This window comes from Pundamilia nyererei, unplaced genomic scaffold (genome assembly GCF_000239375.1).
Source record: "Pundamilia nyererei isolate P.nyererei 1_Seehausen unplaced genomic scaffold, PunNye1.0 scaffold00120, whole genome shotgun sequence".
NCBI lineage: Eukaryota > Metazoa > Chordata > Actinopteri > Cichliformes > Cichlidae > Pundamilia > Pundamilia nyererei.
The window spans coordinates 652,400-673,139 of record NW_005187521.1 but is presented as its reverse complement, the minus strand read 5'-3'; the positions used below and the strand labels follow the sequence as shown (position 1 = coordinate 673,139).

The 20,740-nt window shown below is 40.7% G+C and overlaps 1 protein-coding gene across 5 annotated transcripts in view; it reads left to right on the top strand.

Annotated features, from left to right (window-relative positions):
* The window catches only part of ate1 (arginyltransferase 1), a 50,485-nt gene extending 39,376 nt beyond the window's left edge, over window positions 1-11,109 (top strand). For 4 of the 5 annotated variants that reach the window (XM_005742383.1, XM_005742382.1, XM_005742381.1 and 1 more), the window contains 2 exons: window positions 2,436-2,556; window positions 10,889-11,109. In XM_005742383.1, the coding sequence (XP_005742440.1) occupies window positions 2,436-2,556; window positions 10,889-11,067 (300 nt within the window). In that variant the 3' untranslated portion in view covers window positions 11,068-11,109. Of the gene's footprint in view, window positions 1-2,435; window positions 2,608-10,888 lie in introns of all 5 variants that reach the window. The other variant, XM_013913218.1, reaches the window with a different exon arrangement.
* Window positions 11,110-20,740: the final 9,631 nt, after the last annotated feature.

The window sequence follows — 20,740 nt, the reverse complement described above, 5'->3', positions numbered from 1 at the left end:
CCTTCCTCACTATTTTTTTTTCTCCCTGATCCCTCATCTCTCTGTTTCCAAATGAGCCTTTCAGAGATTGTCAGTCATCTGCATCACCTCATTTCTGCCTGGACATGCAAGCACGGAAAGGAGTGAAGGATGGAGGGATGGTGACAGATTGGTTTGTGTGGGAAGTTTTAAGCAGCTACAATGGAGGGAGCAGGCTCTGAAAAGAGGGTGACTTAACCTGAAAAGATTTATTTTTGGCTGAAACGTCTTATTCAGGCCTACCTGGCAATTTGCCGAGCAAAAGTATATACATATATATACAGACAAACCTTATCGCATGGCTTTCTTGCCATTTACACTATCACTTCCTGTGGCCTCTTTAGGCCACTTAGTGAGCTAAGAGCCACTCAGGAGCATGGATTTGTTGTAGGCCATTTCACTTCCTGTTATTAGATTGGTGGTAACGCTCTCCAGAATCTACATAGCAGGGAGCCATTACTGGAGTCTAGTATCTGCTTATAGATAAAGATATGGATAATGTGAGCAAGCTGATGCAAAAGACAGAAAACGAAGGACGAGCCAAGGAAGCTGCAAGGGTATCTATGCATTACATGGCCTTCTAGTCACCCTGGGAAGAGAGAAAATATGAGGGAGGATAATGAAAGTCAGTGGTGAACTCAGTATTCACATTCAGTTCAATTTATTAAAAAAAAGAAGAAAAGAAGCTGACAGATAGAAAAGCAAAGCCCAGTTTGCCATCACCTCGCTTCTTTATTATTTCTCTCCACCGTCCAGACCACTAATAGCTGTGTCCTTTCGTACTCTTCATCGTTTCTCCTTTTCAGGGGAAGAACTGAGGAATTGTCTTTGTGCCATGACCAGGCTCTGTGTCTCATTTTGCTCAGACAGTTCTCTCTTTTTTTAAGGTCTACAGCAAAGGCTGGATTTATCATTTACAATTATAAACACAAAAAGTAGACCTGTATAAATCAAGTTCACTTTATTTCTATTGCAAAGACACACACTGACACACAAAAACAGTTGTTTCTGTTCCTTAAATATGAGCTTCTGGTTTCTGGGTGCAGAAGGCTTAAGTGGGGAAATATGTGCATATCGTTGTGTTTCCGCTGTTAGCCAGGTGTGTGTTCTGCACGTAGAGGTGTGTGTCAATGCGGTGTTGAAGGAGTCTATAGAGGTGTGGCAGAGTGTGAGAGTGTCAAGCTAGCTGTGCTGACAGTTGCAGGAGGCTGTAGGTTGTTGGGATGTGGCCGACGATTGCGTGCATCCACTGCAGCTCCGGATGCAGAGCATTCCACCTTCATCTGTCTGTTAGCAGGAGCACTTGGAGCAGGCTGAAGGCTTTTGCTTCATTGTGAATTCCTTTATTTTTTCCCCTCCTTACAACTTGGTTGACTTTTGGAGTGATTGTATGATTTTTAGAGATACATTTTTGCTATGGGATGGCCATAGACGAGGACCCCGCTTTAGTTGGAAAATACAACTGTCTTTGTATTCCACAGATTCTTCTGTTTTTCATTTTCAAAGCCATAAAACAAACTAGTTCTTTCACATAGCGTCCTATCTTGCATGTGAAAGCAGCCAGTGTATTTTTCATACATGTGCAATGCCAGATGGTTCGTGGTCAGTTTGTATAACAGTATGCTCCAGCGATGCTATTTCCTTTGTCTTACTTATTCCGATGTTTTGATGACAACAGTGTTTTTTAAATCATTTAGAACATTTTGACCTTCTTGTGTTTAAAAATTGCATTCCTGAAATCCTGGACTCTTTGTCCTACGGTTTAATGTCACATAAACTGTAAATATTGGTGTGGGTGTTGAGGCAATGCACCGGGCCTTTTGCAGGCCTTGTTTACAGATCTTTCTCTGCAGTTTGTATTTGTTTGGAGCCATGTGATGGAACACAGTTCCCTGATAATGGCGTCTCTTTCTGTTCATTCAACCCCTCGCTCATTTTTTTCCCCCCTCTTTGCTTTGCAGCTGTTTTTGTTAAGCTTGGTTTTCTTTCCATCCAAAATGTTTGGTCAGATACAGACTCGTACCCATTTCACAAGCACACATTACAGTGCTGACGTGTTTACATTTCCTGCTAAACGTGCAGACAGTGTAACACTCATGACATGGAGACACACAGCTCAAACAAAGACCCTTAACAGAGAGGGGTTTGTTCCAGGTCTCAACCCTCATCTTGACCCTGGGGTCAGTTTACAACTTGTCAAACCTTTTGATTCTAAAGGGTCGCTAACACTAGAGTAGAAAGGCTTTTACCAGGCTTGCAGCATATTTGTAAGTATTTAGTTGATAAATGTTAGAAAATGGTTTTAAACAACAAAGAACCAAACTGATGTCCTCAAGTTAATCATTTACTACATAATGAATATATGGCAATTTAAACAGCAGTTTTAATGTTTTTTTCTTTTCTCTTTCTTTTACCAGGGGCAGTACCGGCCTTCTGACCTCCTGTGCCCAGAAACCTATGTCTGGGTATCGATAGAGCGATGCATCCCCCTTCTTGACAACTCCCGCTACGCTCGTTTGAACCAGGATCCTGATTTAGGTACTACTGCACAAAACTACTGCTCGACTGATGGCATCACGTGGATTTAATGTATGAAACTACATCATTTTTTTTAACATGCAATTCCATAAACGCAGCACTGTAGAAAAGTCTTACGCCACCCAACATGACTTTATATCTTGCTTCCAAGTAGTCTTGAGCAATAGTTTTCTTTGGAAAATGGTTGCTTTTTTACTCATTTTCAGTCCAGTCCTTGTACTTGACCATTTTATTTATTTATTTATTTTGAACACTGACCTGTGAATCATTTAAGCATAAAACAGGCTCCTGAAACACAATCCTGGTCTTGTGTAGACAAATTGGCAAAGAAGACATTTTAAATTGTCCATTCAGAAGCTTTCTCACTAACAGCCTGCTGTAATTTGTTCCCATTTCTTTAATAATAATCTGTAAAAAAATTCCTAACATATCATTGTTTGACAGGCTTAAAATAGTATTTTTGCACCAACACTGTGATGACCTGTGTGTCCTTGAAAAATTTGAGGAAACTGCACAAGTTGACACTTTTTTTTTGGTCTCTAACCTAAGAATGATATAAAGCAGAATCTGACAGTCATGTTCTTATAAAATATGGGAAAAAAATCCAGCAAAGACCTGACGCAGGAGAAACACAGCGGTGTTGGAGATTTTTCTCAAAACTGATGGAATTATGGGCACAAAAAGTACCAAAAGCCATCTGATTGGTAAGAGATTCAATTTTTTCCAGCATTACAATGATCCTAAACACACTGCCACTGCAGTAAAAGCATACCTGGAAATTAAAACAGAAAATTGAACACAATCATGAATTGGCCTCCCCAGGATGATTGAAAATTACTGAAACAGTAAAAACTGAATTCAATTTAATAGAATATGTACAAATTAAAGAGGCGTTTGCAGATCCTACGGTTTTCTCATTCCTCATCATCATTTGGTGTGGCCAGAGCAGACTTGTATGCAGTGCATATATAAACCTATGTATACGTACCACTGATACACTCACTACATGATTGACTGTTTTGTTTTTTTTTCCCCTCTTCGGTTTAATTTTAAAATGTTGGCATACTTAAAGCAGTTCCAAGAACATGACTGGTTGAAGGTACAGAGAGCCAGCCATGTCCCGTTTACTGTGGCCCATTAATCTGCATCACCAAACAGGCACCAGACAGAAAAGAGCCACCGATCAACAGTAATAGGAGATGTGAGCGGACATGAATTTGATTGTCAGATAGATGGAGACTGATACATGGAGGGGAAAGAGAGTGAGTAATAGAAGAATAGATGGAGGGAGAGATGGGGGACATGTGATAAAAATGTTTTTACAACGAAGGCAATTGAAATGATGGTGGCTGTATGCTCGCACCCAGAGAGAGAAAAGTGTAATAAAATGGAAGATGGATTGATAGAGAGTTGGAATGAGAAGGAGCGGTATATGAATGTTAAACAACAGACGTGGGGGTTTGTTGTAGTGACCTCATACTTGGAGAAGAAAACCAACACAATTGATGAAGGAATCTCAGTCCGGATCAGATTGTGTGATGAGGAAAAGTTTCCAAGCAGATAGTTCACACTCTGTAAAGAAAGTTAATCGAAACACATTTCTTAAGGAAATGAGGATTTACTTGCTAGCTTTGTTCGTTCAGTTATATAGTGAAAACAACACGCTCGGGATAAATAAGAGTATTTAAATGTCAATTAAAATGTTAAATGACAATGTCTAGACAGGTCATTTATAACACTGCAATTAACATCTTAGCCAGCGGTTGATCTGACCTTTCGTTTTGTTCCCAGTAGTCCTCGGCCTTGCACAAATTACTGAGGACAAAATCAAGGTTTTGGCATTACCATTATTCACAGTGAGCAGTTTATGTTTGTGTGTCTGTGGTTCTTGTGGTGCCTGGATTCCTGCGTGGACTGTTGATCTTGGACAGGACTGGGCATTATTTCAGGCCTAGCTGTCCAAACGCAGTGTCATTACATTTCAGTGCTAGCTGTCTTGCTGGTTCACTCTCAGGTCTGGTGCCAAGCTTTGTGACTGAACTGTAAAAAGCCAGACTAACAGTAGTGTGGAGGGTGCTGTCCGCTTTAGAAATACATCCAAGTGGCGAATAAGTCAGCAGGTCAACCTATTTTGTCATTGTCACTTCAGCAGTATGTCACACAGTTGAGGTTTGTGGCCCAGTTCTTTGGCTAGTTCTTGTTGTGTGATTAGATTTTTGGACACAAATAAAGACATGCTGCAAATAGTTTCTAAGTGTTGGGAAAGTCTTCACTGTTCATTTAGGAATCTGCTGTGGCAATTTATGGCAGCTGCTGGGCCACAAAACTAAAATATTTGTGCGTATGTCAGTGATTGTGACATGTACTCTGCTCTGATTGATTCATCTGCTTTCACACAAAGCAAGACTGATTACCAAACTATGTTTGTCTAGCGTGATGGTTGAGCAGTCAACTGTCAATAACAGGGTTCAGTGCACAGCCTCTTATTTATATACTGAATACTGGGAATACTGAATTTGTCTCCATCAACACTGGTGTCACATTCTGCCAAAAATAAACATGTATAGTAATATAATTTCTCTGATCAATTCAAAGAAATTTGACTTTAGCCTATTCACATGGAGATCTGTTTGCCATTACAACTCTCCTTCACTTTAGTTACAGTTAGTGTGGTTTAACAATGAGGTCCGTTCCTCTCGATGATGGCAAACTAACACCAACTAAGCACTAACTTGATGTTATTGCCCCAGCCATCTTTATTAAGGATCTGTTGTGCTTTTTTTCCAATACCATTATATTATTCTCGGTCACTACTATACAGTAATCTTGTCTTTAAAGCAAACCCGCCTATAAGCCGCCTCTCCTGTGGTTGGTTGCTGCTTGGAGACAGAATGTTTGAACTGACATCACACGGAGACTTGAGTAGAAAAAACGAAAACAGAGTACGTGGAGCAATCAGCTCTTTCACCATAGGGACTGTTTGCATCACACATGCTGACCTCATTATTTTAAGCTTAACAGTATAAAGACAGAAATAAGGAAAATCGTAGTAAGTCCACTTTAAGAATGCGGTCAAAGCATCCTGTCTGTAAATGGGAAGGTTAGGATAATCATGTATTACATTTACTATTAAACCAATAATAATAGTATTATAATAATAGTATACTATTATTATACTTATGAAGTGCTTTTTTTTCTCTAACTGGGCGACCCGCTCTACCTCCTGAGCAACAGCCAACCAATACACAGACGTCCCAGGCATTTACTTTTTTAATCATTTTGATCTTTTTACTTATTTTATTATTACTATCATCATTATTAATACATTTGCTGTCCTATCACCACCACCATACTGCTACCCATAACTATTAGACAAACGACCGAATCCTGAATTATATAAACTGTTAATCAGGTATAGCTCTTTAAATCTTACTGATGAAGTTAAAGAAAGATTTAATTTTCTTTTTTAAATCATTTTTAAACATAGATGAATTAAAATGGAATATTTGTGAAACAAGCATGGCAAATACTAAGATTATTTTCAGAAAAAAAAGTTAGAACAGCAGATAGTAAAAATAATGTGTTGCTCGCTTGTTGAGTAGAATGTGCTGGTAGTTGGTTAAAATCATGTTGCTTGATTTATTTCCATACCTTTAAAGAGTCGGTGGAGAAGTCTAAAAATCAAGTCTCACCAAAATAATAATCATACTCAGTGTAACCTCTCTATATAGCTTCCCATTCTTGAAAGCCAGAACCTTAACCTCCGGCCCCCAGACAAAGGTCACTGTTAGTGTGCTGGATATGTGTTTAGACTGTAAAATGTGACCAGGTTACAGTGCTGTACTAATGAGGTGTGTAAAGACAGCTAATCTAAAGTTTACACAGCTCTCTTCACATCAGACTCACACTGATGCCTGTTGCTGACATCTTGAGGGCCCTGGGACCTGGGGCGGGTTGGCTCTTAAAATGTATGTACACACACACATACACAGAAGCTCACTGTGTGCAGCAAATATCTGTGTCTCACACACTCATAATCCGTGTTTGCCTAACAGCGGGAGTAGTAGGGGCATTGGCCGCTAAGCAGTATAAATATTTGCCAAAATACGTGACCCAAGTAGTCACCCCTTGAACTGTAAGTGCGCCTGGCAGCCACTAACCCACATGCACAAAGTTACACATTGCATACACAAACCCAGCGTTGTGATAAGTAAAGTGCCAGCTGGTATTTCACAATGTTCTGTTCTCTCTCTCTCTCTTTTTGTTTTTTTTTTACCTTTCGTTACATCTCTGACGCACACATTCACAGCTTTGCATCAAACTGATAGTCTCTGTGCTTTCAGTGCAACGAAGTGAAGCTAAAACATTAGCTAGAGGCGTGCATTCTAGCCTGATGGTAGCCAGCCATTACCCCCAAGCCTCTTGTGATTTACATGATATTTCTAGCTTATGCCACACGTTCATATCTTGTCTCACTGTCATGGCCACTTTGCTCTGCTCTTAGGCAGGCTTTCTGCTCCTTAGCCTGACTAATGCACGTTTCCATTCAGGTTAAAGCCTTTTTTTTCCAGCAATACAGGAATTTCTCTTCCCGGAAGTCCTTCTTTTGGTGCTTTAAAAGAATATTTAAGTCTTTTCATTAGTAATAATAATAATGGTAATATCCTTTATAATGGAAGGATATCCTATTGTCGCTTCGGTTCCTGCGATGGACAAAAATTCATGGTCACCGGCAGGGATTCAGGGTCAGCTGCTAACACAGGGGCTTGAACCCAGGTCTTACAGTCAAAGAGCAGTCTTCTCAGCACACTACAACACCCTTCTGGCCCTTTCCTTTTCAACCTTTAGATCTTCAACATTGGGTCAGAAGACGTGGTCATAACCTGATGGCCTGCCTTTGACCAGCATCCGGTGTTAAGCAAGTGTTTCGAAAGTTTGAGATGGATGGGAAGAGAGAGAAGCGTGGCGGGGTGTCAAGGCCTGTAGCCTCAGCCTTGACCCTCGCACTCCCTTATCCGACCCTCATCACTCCTCTTCCCCCTGACATTTGAACTCCAGCCCGAAGGAGCTGTGACCTCAGAGTGGCGTGTCACTGAACGTCCGGTTGGCCTGACAGGAACAGGGTCTGGAGCCACTCAGAGAGAAGAGACACTGATGCAGCCAGAAGTGAGTGAAGAAGAAAAGGAAAGTTGTTTATGTGAGGAGCGGATGTTTGGATTGCCTTGAGTAAGAGAGAAAGATCTCTGCTCAGTATTACTGTTTCACTTAATAGGCCATCTTCAAGCTTCGTGCTTCTCTCCATGTTTTCCTGTTTAATGTAAACTCGTCAGTATCTTCACGAGGCGACACTGTTGGACAAGTGTAACTTTGTAATAACTGCAGTGTAAGTGGACTGTCACCGTGATGAAGAACATGAGGAGGCGGCGCGTCGTGAATGGCCCGAAGGAAGCCGAAGAAGCATCAGATGTTTAAATCTTTTCACTTTGATTCCATTGGGACACAATAATCCTTCGCGGCCCAAAATGTTGTTCGTGAGGAAGTTGCATAACATGTTTACATCTTTTTAAAATCAATTTTGCCACCCGCTGTGTTAAAACCTAGAGCTGGTATCCTTTATTTAAAAGTTAGTGTCAGCCTTCCTTCAATTATGTGACTCAGCAGTTTCTCGAGAAGGGTGGAAAACACAGTAGTTGGGGCATTACTGAGCAGGGAAACGAGGCTAATAAATAAAACATGAATCAACTGTGTGGAAAATTCTAGCTGAAGTATGAGAATATCTAAATGGTGAAAAAGCCTCGGGGCTTTATGCTTCTAACAGCTCTCTTCTTTCCCTTGGCTTGTTTTTCCAGGTAGTTTGTGTGCAAGTTAGATGCCAAAGTTGTAGATAGATTGACATTTGGATCTCTGTACGCCACCACAATGGACTGAAGTTAGGCAGTTGAACTGAGAGGCACTTCAGTCAAGAAATGGTCCAAAATTCCTCCACATTGTTTTGGACGCTACTCGAGCAACTACAGGAAACATCTGATGGACGTAGTTGCTGTTAAGAGGTTCTACAAAATACAGAAACAATCTGGTAACTTAACATATTAATTTTCCATTAATTATAAATAACAGGATTATATTTAATACTTGGATGCAATTAATTTGGTTCAGGTCTAGAAGATGGTCAAATGGACATCACCAAGTAGGCCTTTACTGCAGGTGCCTTCAGTTGATGCTTGTTTGCGCGTCTTACGGCAGGTTTTCTTTCCCCCGATGCCCTGTCCATGCAGCTTTGCATGGAAATACCCAGAAACTATTTTAAAGATCGTCAAACATTTTATTCTTATATAATGACGTGTCAAAATTCATTAAGGGTGCTAGGGAGGTCATCAGATGTGATCTTTATGGGTGAAAGAGTTCAGATTCAAAATTCTACAAATGTTCCAGTTCTTTGCCTCGCTGTCGATTGATTGAATGTGAGCATATGGTCTTCATGTTTTGTTTTATTTTATTTTTTCCTTAAACATTTTGGTTTTGCTGCACTGACCAGTAGATTCCTTCCTTTTTTTTTTATCTGGAATCCGCCAAATGGGTCTGTAGGCCCGTTTTGTTTTTCAGCCCTAATGAAGGCCTCCTTCACTCTACAAGTCATTAGACCACATGTTGAACATTAGCCAGAACAGCCACAGAATGCAAATACAGCACTTAGAAACAACTCTAGACAAATTATTACCTCGATTTGACCCGAAAGAAATAACAACAGTCCACACCTGGCCTTGAAACCGCTTATCAATGAATTGTCTGATTACTTACGAGCCTGTATAAACAGACGGAGAATTTAAACAAATGATTTTAATTCCTAAACAGTTAATGTGGTATTTTTTGCTCCGTATTTGTGATTTTCACTTATTGTTTATCCATCTGAAGTTATGCGAATATTTAAAATGTCCCACTGGTGAGTCTTTTTGCTTGAATCTTAGACTTTTCCTTTGAATCTGCTCTGCCGATTAAGCCATCATCTGTCTTGGCAGCGGTTTAGGCCTGAAACATTGTAACAGATTACTGCAGCTGAGGTTGACTCGTATTGCTCTCAACAAGTCTATCATGTCTAAACACATCCGAGGTCCACTTACAGTGCTTTTTGAGTTTCCTTTTTTGTAAATGTAAGATTTCTTTTATAGAAAAGACTCACTTTGCATTTTTTTTCTCCCTGTTGTTTTTCCAGTTGTTGATGTGATCAGGTTGTATTTGGCTGTATTGCAAATATTTTAGAAATTAGTCAGAGATATGTGCGCTCGCATCTTCTTCACCAGCTGCTCAGCTGTGAGCCACATGGATGATGTCAGTGGAGTGATTCATTGTGAAGCCCTTAGTTCTCTTAATACGACATCTACTTAGGCCTTTTTGACTGATGTGCCTGACAGGAGAGTGCGCTTCACTCTACCTGCTCCAGAGTTGTTTTTTCTTTTTCCTTTTTTCTCTAGGTTTCCAGATCAGGATTGCTTCAAGCAGGACACTTTTAATGGATCAGTTGTTATATGCAGAGTATTCAGGGGAGATATGCATTTCAGAAGACAAAATAAGCATTTTGCAATTGTTTAACTAGTAGACTACATGGTGTGATAATGGACTAAGAAGATAAATAAAAGCATTTAAGAGTCCTACTTGAATGACTGCAACATTTATTGGGTAGTTTCTGACACAAGAGACTTGTAGATGTTCCAGTGCATTAAAAAAAAAAAAGTCATTTTCTGACTGAAATGGGAAGTTTATGAGTGAGACTGAGGTTGAGTCATACCTCTGTACAGTATATTTGGCTTTGCTTTGCTCAGTATGTACTCCCTGCTGTGCTTGGCTCAGTGTCTCACTCCTGGAGGCGGCAGGTTTAGTGTCAGAGTGAGGGTCAGTGTATTTCAACCCTTTTTTTCCACATCTGACTCTCCAGAGAATCATTCTTAGCTTCTGCACACATACACTTTAGAGATTAGTAGTGTTTTACTGGTCCATCAGAGCTGTAAAAACACTGCTGGCAGTGTATGACACAGGACCTAATGAGATGCTGAGTTTGGCAAGCCAGCAGGGAGCAAGGCCCTGTAAACAAGGCCTGCTAACTAGCCTGCTCACGCACCACTTTGACCCCAGGTTTAGGGCACAGAGGAATTAAAACTGAAAGAGGGGGGGAATGTTTTCTGCTCCTCCAACACTTTCTCGGAATAATGGTGAATTTCTGCCAAGACACTCAGAGGTTAACTCAAACGAGCGAGGGAAAATAAGGACATTGTTTATAGTGCTTGATGTGTCTACACTGGTCCTCATTATGTGCTCATATGGGCCTGTTTTCGTCTAGGAGATGCTCGGGCCGTGAGGGATTTGGGCAGAGCTCTGGTGCTATACAGACGGACTGTCATGCCCTATGCAGCCTACTCCCGCAAACGCAAGGGCTCCAGCGACGAGATGGAGGTGCAGCAGTACGCCAGCTTGGTTGGCCAGGACTGTGCTGAAAGGATTTTGCTTTATCGCTCGTAAACACAACACATCATATTACCTTTGAATAAACATAAATACATACTCCCTCGTCTGTTTCTGTATGTCGCTGTTTATGAAAGTGCTTTCTGACGCCTATCCACGTAGTCTCACCGTGCTTACCCTCCTGTATATGCTGACCATGCAGCAGCCGATGTCAATCTACTGCATGTATGGCCTCATTCACTTATTCATTTATGAGTTCTATTTTTTTAATCTGTGAACACCACTGTTCTGGGTTCATTCTTTTTTGTGTGCACCATTTTGATTTACTACATGGACAAGTTCATTAAATGGATTTTTTTTGTAGGAAACTATTTGGAATATATTCAGTGTATTTGCAGTACAGCAGAGAACAGAAAAGAATGTGTTATTCTTTTATTTTCAAAAAACATTTCCAAAATTTCAACAAAAAAATTCAAAAGTTCCTAATTTGCTGTAACTTTTTTAACAGTTTAGTGCTGCATATGGTCAATGAGAAGAAACGCAATTAGAAAATAGCAGCCAGCAGAGTAACTGCAGCTACACTGCTGCCTTTCTCTCTTATGTCACCGTGGGACGCAACCATCTCGATTGATAAAACAAACTCAGTTTAAGCTCAACTTGTAATAAATTTGCTTTACATCTGCTATAGCTGAGGTACAGCAACTGGTGCAATACAAACACACACAAAAAAAACAGGTCTAGACATAAACAGATGAGCCAAAGAAAAATTTATAGCGAACAGATTGACTAATGCAATCATATTCATGTACCCTTACGCCCCTATCGCATATCCTCCCTTTGACTTTCTTTCTTTCTTTTTGGCACCTCTCTTAATTGTGTATGCTTCAGTGCTGATCTGAAAGAGTGTTTGACTGCACCCGGGTTCGTATCAACATCGCCACTGACACTCACTAAGCATGCTTTTTGTTTTTTTTGAATGCCTGGTGATTAAAACGTTTTCTTTTATTATTATTGTTATTATTATTTGCATAAACTGCATCCCAAAAAAATTCACCTCAGCATTGTAAAGATTTTATCACTTGAGTTCATGCTTGAGGTCAAGCAAACAAGACATTGTTTTCAATACTTTTGATTTTAAGTGTTGCTTTTCTTTTCCTTTGAATATTGACTGTTATTTTTGATGAAGTTGAATAAAGGAGTTACAGCCTCCCTGATTGGACTTGATGGCTTTTCTTTGCATGCAAATTATGCAACACAATGCCGATTCCACTGGCTGAGGGATTTTTGGAAACATGTCAGTAACGTGTTGAGTCGTTCAAGTCTCTTTCTAAACTCTGTTAATTTTCACACATACAGTAGTTCATGTGTGAGAGCTTATATCTCCTGAAAAGCACATGCATACCCAGAGATAAGCGCTTCAGTTGGACTTCAATTAGGCAAAGCAACAGGTGTTGGATACATGAGCTGGCAGAACGCAGATGTACATGGCTTCTTACCGCAAAAGGTTTTCGCAGCAGTTTGACTCGTGGCCTGACCTGATAGCAGCCAGGGATCTCGTCTCACAACAAAGCACGTGTTGTTGTCTGTGCTGTAAACACAGGAATCTTAACTTGATGCCATGGCACGACAGGTTTATGAATCTCACTTAGTTGGCAAGATCTGCTGAATGTAAGGCAGGAAAGTTGTGCAGTAAGAGAATCTGCAGATCTTCCTACAATCTTAATACAAGGCTTTAATGTGAGGATAACCAAGTAGTGTGTGTGCTACCCCCATAATCCAGATAGGTAACTATCCTCCTTGTTCTAGATACTCACCTAGAGTCACATAATCACTCAAATGAGTGAAACTTGTAACCTTAGCCCGTAAGTGTCAGCTTGACCCTGCCGTGGAGCTGTGTGCACGATGCAGCTCTGCTCTCTGGTGTGGCCCGACACGGCCCACATTCAGCCAGCCCGCTTGTCTGCACCCAATCTTGAGAAAACGATGTAGAGAGTCAGTCTCTCCAGTTTAAACTCAGCCTGGGTTTAAGAGCAGCCTGTGTCCTAAGGAATTAAACCAGATTGACAGGCTAATTCTCCAAGAAGGGAACACTGACGCTGGCTAGTTGCCACTTTGGATTCAATGTTTCTCTCCCACATTAGGCATGCTCCCCCCCACCCCCCTGACCTTAATGTGTGTGCACACAGGCAGACACACACACACACACTCTCTCTCTTGGCACTGTCATAAGTACTTAGTCTTGGTGGACGCCACACATAAGGACATGTGCCAGTGCTGTGGTGTACCTCTTTCTGTCAAAACAAGTGGCCTAGACCAGTTGGCTGTTTTATAATGAGCCCATAATACACAGTATGGCAGGGTTTGGAGTTTGTGCTAATATATAATTGTGTCACTGTTCATAATTCTTATTAAGCATGAGGTTTGTACTGACCACACTCTGCTGCTAAGAAACTGTTCAGCCAAAGGTCAGCATTCAAAGAATAAGGTCTGGAGAAAACGCTTTACCTTCATACCAGACCTGAGTCGCAGTGATGGGTTAAAAACTCTATGGTTTATTTAAGACGCTGATGGTGCCAAATGGTTTTGGGTTTGTCATGCCGGAAAATACAGAGAGTTCCAAAAAAGTCCCAGAACGGAGAAAATGACCCTGAATTAAAGATAACATTTAAACTGGAAAAGGCCACAAGCCTGAAGAAAATGGAAGTGGATGTAGACTTCAAACATGAAACTGAGCAGAAATGTTGTAAACGGCAATTTCTGATTAATGAACCTACACATCATAAATCGTTTAAGACTTTTAAAGGAATAACGTTTATTATCATACAGCGGTCTTTCAGCACCCATCACTCCCGTGTTCCAGCAGCAAATTATGACACCCTAATGGAAATTTTTCACATTAGAAGCTTGGCTGATTATGTTAGAACAGCACGAACATGGTCCAGATGACAACAACACAACTGTTGATGGTTGCACCACAGTGGGTTTGAAATTTAAGGCTTTCAGCTTTAATCTAAAGCGTTCAATCAAGGTAAGTTGTTATTGTTTTTATTCATAGTCTCCCATTTTCTCAAATTGAATTGTTCAAGTAACTGACAGGCTGTTTCCCCATTCATTCATGACAGATTAACCAGATTAAAAATAACTGGAGTTGATTCCGAGTGTTGAACTTGTATTTGGTAGCTGTTTACTGAAACTCTCAATATTATGTCCAAAGACATGTCTGTGTAAGTGAGGGAGACCATCTTTAACCCGAAGAACCAAATAAACTTAAAAAGAAGGAATGAACTGGTCAGCTCAGCAACCTCAAAAGGTGCAAAAGACCACAGAGGATGACTAAAGTGAACGATCAGTTTCCATGGTTAACAAAAGCGCTTCATAACATCTTATCAAGTCAAGGAGGTCTCGAGGCGATAGGTGCATCATCGTCATTGGTTACACTCGAAAGACACCTTCATCAGTGAAAGTACAACAAGCTGTACATTCAAGAACAAGAAGACTAGAGCAGACTTCCAGTAAACATCTAAAAGAGCCAGTACAGATGTGAAAAAGGGAGAAAGAATTATCTCGTGCCAGAATGATGGAAAAAGTGTGGAGGAGGAGAAAACTAGATTATAAGCCGAAGCACACCACATCATCTGTCAAACATGGTGCAGGAATTGATACAGCATGTATGGCTGCCAGTGGAACAAAGCTAATAGAGTTTACTAATGATTTGACTGATGATAGACGTAGCATAAGTACCATACTGCAAACCCAATACCTGCAATCAACCCCAAAGAGTAATGACATACAAAGCTGAAAACAGAAAACCCAGCAAACAAGCAGCACTGAAGGTGGCTGCAGTGAAGGCCTAGCAGAGCGTCTCATGGGAGGAAACGGCACTTTGAGATCTTTTTTGGGTGCTAGACTTCACGAGGTCATTGACTGCAAAGAGTTTTCATCCAAGTGCTAGAAACAAACCTTACATTTAAAATTATGTTAGTTTCTCCAGTTATTTTGATCCTTGGAAAATTGGGGTGTACAATTCCTGAACAGTTAATGTTAAATATTTGTTAACGAATTAAAGAGGAAAGAGCACTTCAGTCATATCTTGACTGTTTGATCTGAAATCCAATGAGGCGGTGTGAAGAGGCAAAACTGAAAAAATGGAAAGATTGTGCTGGTTTGTGGATGGAGCGGTCGTCACGGCTGTATGAAACATAGTTTTTCCTGCATTGAAATCTTCTTTTAAAAGGTAGTTAGCACTGTCGCCTCTCTTTTTTGAGACTTTAGACATTCAAATAGCGAAATGAATCCCTTTGCTATTCATTTGTTTGTTTTTATCTTTTTTTTTAAATGATCATTTGGCCTTTTTAATGTAGAGTATACCAGCTACATGCCAACGTTGATAGTCCATGAACCTTTTAACTTGTGGATCCCTTCATTAATCGTTAATGCCATTTACATGTCTTTCAAAAACGAGGACATTTCAAAGTGACCGCAAACCTTCGAGCAGAAATGCCAAAGATGGAAACAACTGTAGCTGAAGTTGTGGGACCAGAATTAGTTGAAAGCTGTGCACCGTCCTTGCGTTATGAAAGCAGTGGACCATACTTTGTAAGTTTAAGCTCAAGTAAATCAGTATTAATTAGATGTTTTTTTTGGCGTCTTTTCCACAGGAAAAGCATCCTACTTTTTTTCCACTTGCCGCTATTGGCTGATGGTCCCTGGAGGTATTGTGGTCAGATGAAAGAGGATGTGTCAGCGTGAAATGGTATGGGAAGGAAAAGCAAGTCTGAAAGTGTGGAGAAAAAAAAAGAGAGAGCCAAAGCCTAACCTTTTCCCTTTTTTCCGAATGTCTATTCCAAAATTGCGTGAGGAATCATGTCAGAGGAAATGGAATAATATCCTTCAGCTGTTTACGTAAATGCCTCTCAGTGTTATTTGCTTTTGAGGTAAATAAGAGGGAAAACGTGTTTAGGAAAAGAACAGATTTGATCTTTTTTTAAGTGGCAGTCATAGAAATTGCGCCAGGGGATGGAGCAGGGGTGGATCTAAAAGGTAGGCATGGACTGACCCCCTTGAAATCTGAATTGATGTAAAGTAATTTGATGAGACACGTCCTCAGAATTCTTTACAGTCTAACAAGTTGTTGTTATTTGGTTTTATTTTGTTGTTAAAAAAAAAACAAAGCACTATAAACAATTTGAAGTTGCTATGGTAACTTGCCAGTTACTTGTCAAAATTACATTTCAGCACTTTATACTGACATTACTTTCTGTGGATACATGATCAGCCTTTATTACAGGATGCCAGCTTTTTTGTCTATTTGTATGTTTCATCCAGAGGTTGATCATCTTCTGCCTTTGCAGTGCACTTAATTAAACTGCATCATGCGATTGTAGATCTTTAGGTTATGCATATCTACTCTTTACCTTAATATAATGTTTCTTGTTACACCTTTTTGTATGTACTTTGACATCTAACTGTAACAAGTTGCCTAATGTCCTGACTAAGGCATCATGGAAGTTATCCACCCCCCCGAAAACCCCATTAAAAAAATTGCAGAAACGTTCCAGGGACGGAGATGAAGCATATCCCTCTTCCACCAGCATCTCCTGCATGTATGAGTAAACCAGGACTGTGTGTAGTATCTGAAACAGTTATTACATGACTCTGTCTTCCTGTTTGTAAATTTGAGACTATCTGTAGGCAGCTAGCCGTTTGATCTCTCGCTTTTTTGGTCCCTCGCTCATCTAATCTTTCTGCATTGCATGCAAGCTTTGTTTCGTTGTACCCGGGACAGAATGTAAACACCGCCTCTGCCCACAGTATGTAGCATGTGTGTGTGTGTGCTGTGTTTACTCCTGATGGTCCTTGTGTGTGTGGGCTGCTTGTTTAGATTGGCTCCCCCATTAGGACAGTGTGAATTTACATGTTACATGTTTTCATAGTCCAATCTGTCCATCATTTCATATGCTGTCTCTGTGTGTCTTTGCCTCTTGTGTTGTTCCATTGTAATGCAATCATGTATTATGAGAGCGTGTTTGTAGTGGCACCCACGCTAGGCTCACCAGACCAGCGGAAGCTCCCAGCCCAGAGGAAGTCCAGGGCTTCTTTGTGAATGAGGCCCCCTCCCGGATTAAGCGTATCGCACCCTAAATGCAGGTCTTTTCTCCTGGGGATTATCTAAAGGCCTGGGGGGGCACCCACTCCCACTGGGGCCCTGTCACCCAAATTCAACACACTGTCACCGGACCTCTCCCTAGTCTCTTTGGTAGGATACAGGACATGAGGGGAGACATTGTGCCCCAGGAGACAAAACTAAAGTGATTAGAGTGTGTTATTAAGGGACCATAGAAAATGCATTTTGACATGGGGGCTCCGTTTGATCCAGGTTGTTGTTGGACATGGCAAAAATATTCACACACATCAGGTTGTTGTGTACATACAGCATGTTTAGGAATTTTGGTGCTGAGAGTAAACTGTTTAAGCTCAGGTGTTTTATTTGCAAACTAGATGAAATTCACTGCATGTGTGAGGCACTCTTGTCGAGGCAATGTGCGCTCTATAATGTTATAAAGGAAAAACATAGACACGTTACAAAAATAGTTGATTGCTGGCCAAAATGGGACCATTTGGTTGGACAAGAACACTAAGCACTAAACCAGATGTTCTCTGTAACTTTAAATGCAAATGCCGTTCTTTTTGGCGGGAATCTACTGTAAGAACATTTTTCAGGTTCAGTGGGGGAAATAATTATTTGATCCCCTGCTGAATTTGTAAGTTTGCTCATTTCCAAAGAAATGAACAGTCTCTAATTTTTACGGTAGTTTTATTTTAATGGCGAGAGAAAAAAACACATTACATAAAAGTTACAAATTGATTTGCCTGTCGTTGCCTAAAAAACATATTTGATCCCCTACAACCCAGCCAGAATTCTGGCTCACACAGATTGGCTGTTTAGCACACAGATTATAATCAATTCATCAATATATTACGTATAGATACTCCTGATCTCTGTTCGCTATGTGTATAAAGCACACATGTCCACAGAATCAATTTCTTCCATTCAGTCTTCTCCATCCACATGGACAAGACCAAAAAACTTCGAAAGGATGTCAGTGATAGTTTGTAGATCTGCAAACTGGAGTGGACTACAAGACCATCAGTAAGAAGCTTGCTGAGACAGCTGTTGGTGTGATTTTTCAGAATCACCATCAGTCTCAGGAGCTCCATGCAGGATCTTGCATCATGGATTGAGGATGATCATGAGACTGTCATGTGAGGCTGTGTGCAGGCAGGAATGGTGGACTCAATGTGCCGAACTCAAAACAGCTTTAATGCTGAACTCGAATATAACAAAACTGAAAATACAAAATAAACTTTCACAGGATGTCAGACAGAACACACAGCATAGGATGAGGGGAGATCGCAACACAGACAAAGGAAAACACAGGGATACACAGAGGAAGCAATCAGGGAATGGGAGACAGGAGGGAAACACAGCTGGGGCAAATCAGGGCTGACGAGACAAAGGAAGCAAAACCAGATATATTAACATGAGACACGGACTTTCAAAGTAAAACAGGAAACATAATATAGAGATGTGGACTTGATAAGGGGATACAGCAGTAAACAGAAGGCAGAACTCTGACAAAGAAACCAAAAGAGTACAATAATAAGGAAAATTCAAAACTCTGGGTCGACCACCCAGGTCTCCTAACAGAGACAGGTGTTGGATCAGCCCAAAACAACGCAAGAGAAGCTCGCCAATGATCTGAAGGTACCACAGTCACTGGGAACACCACTGGTAACACAATACGCCGACTAAAATCTTGCAGCACCCACAAGGTCTCCCTGTACAGGCCTGTCTTAAATTTGCCAGTGTACAGCAAAATGATTCAGAGAACTGATGATCAGTCAAACCTTGAGCTCACACACTAAATTAACAGTTTGAACAGCCACAGTCATGACATGACCTGCTCTCCTTCTCTACACATTTTACACTTTGCAAAGACATCCAAGTTTGCAGGACGTGACCATTTTCAGCCACAGGGGCCTTTTCCTGCAGAATGAGGCTTTTATTTTTTTATTTTTTTATTTTTTTTAAGTACATTTTGCTGTTAATATTTTGAGCACATGCAAATTTGTTTGATAGAACAAAAGATTCATAAAATCATTGTCTAATAACAGTTGATCAGTGTGCACTGGCCTGAGAGAGAGAGACGAGAGAGGCCCTCTGTTCTTAAAGTGCTGCTGTGCAGTCGTGGAGACACAGATAATGACTGCAGGGAAATAAACTGTCATCATATAAAACCCCCCCTGATATGTTAGTGTTTTTACTCGACCCCCTGTTTATCCCCCCCTCGCTCCCCATCATTGTCTTTTTTTCTTCTTTCTCTGGCACAGCTATGCATCTCTTTCTCTCCGAGAAGCAGTCATACATATTCCCACTGGCATTTGAATACTAATGCGTCATTGTGAATAGAGGAAAACTGTCGGGTGGTGCTAGGATTCGACCCACCTCTCAATATGTGCGCTGTCTCCTGTGGGGAATCTAAATCTTCTTTCCCTTGCTCTCTGCCTGCCGACTCAATCTCATTTAAGTCCACTTGCAGAAACTTCCCTCTCTGTGTCAGCCGCGCTTTATTATTTCTAGAAGTTCAGAGCAGACGGAGCTGAAAGTCCCAACTAACACAACGCCTCTTTTAAACTTTGTTCCCCTACCTTTTCTTGGCTCATGAAAAGCTAGCACAGCCAATATTTGCAGAGCTCTAAATCTTCACCCCTTGAAGGCTGCTGTTGTTGTGGAGGGCAGCTCTTGGCATAGTCACGGCAACATGCCGAGTCTGGTGGGTTTCGGGATGGGGGCTATAGAGGAGATCAGAAAATAGAAATGCACATATGTACTTATAGAAGTCTTAGCAGCCCAATTGAATCCTGTAACACGGTTTCTCCTGTTATTGTTATTCCCGATGGAGGTGTGGCAGTAAACTATACATTTCACACTCCACCACTTCCATGCAAGTGGTGCAGAAATTCCATGTTAATATCTGTAATTATTTCAACTCACAAACCAGGTAAGTATTCACACTGTCAACTTACTTTGCCTGCACAACAAACACCTCATTCCTAGACTTTCCTTACCTATTTAACTTACACCTCATTTCATGCTCTAAATGCAGTTGGCGCTCAAATCCAACCAATAAAGAGTACAGCCTTTCCATCGGCCTATAATAAGCCTATAATATCTTTATAAACCATTTTCCACTATTAACAATTGTTTTTATGAGTACGTTTTGACTAACTATGCAAGTACTTAATGTCAAAATGACAAAAATGGGCTTTGTTACAGTACAAGTATAAAAAACAATACACACTTGGATACTTGTGCTCGACCATACCCTTATGTTAATCGTAAAATTCTGCAACAAACACCAACATTTAAATAATGAAATACATTACCAGCATATTATTCGTAGGAACCAAAGTGTTATACACTTATATAACTGCAGGGATCACCTCCCCCTTTCTTTCTCCTCATCTCCTCCAAGTTAAAGAATCCACACATGAGCAGCCATTCCTGATTAGCTACACATTCAAGAAATGTCAGAAATGTTTCATGGGCCTTGTCTAAGCCCAACTGGTGCAGTCAAACATCAGTAAAGAGCTGTTAAAGCTGTATCACGTGCACTGCCAAAGTTTGGTTTGGAGGATGAGCCATCTGCTATCTTCTACTATATATTTT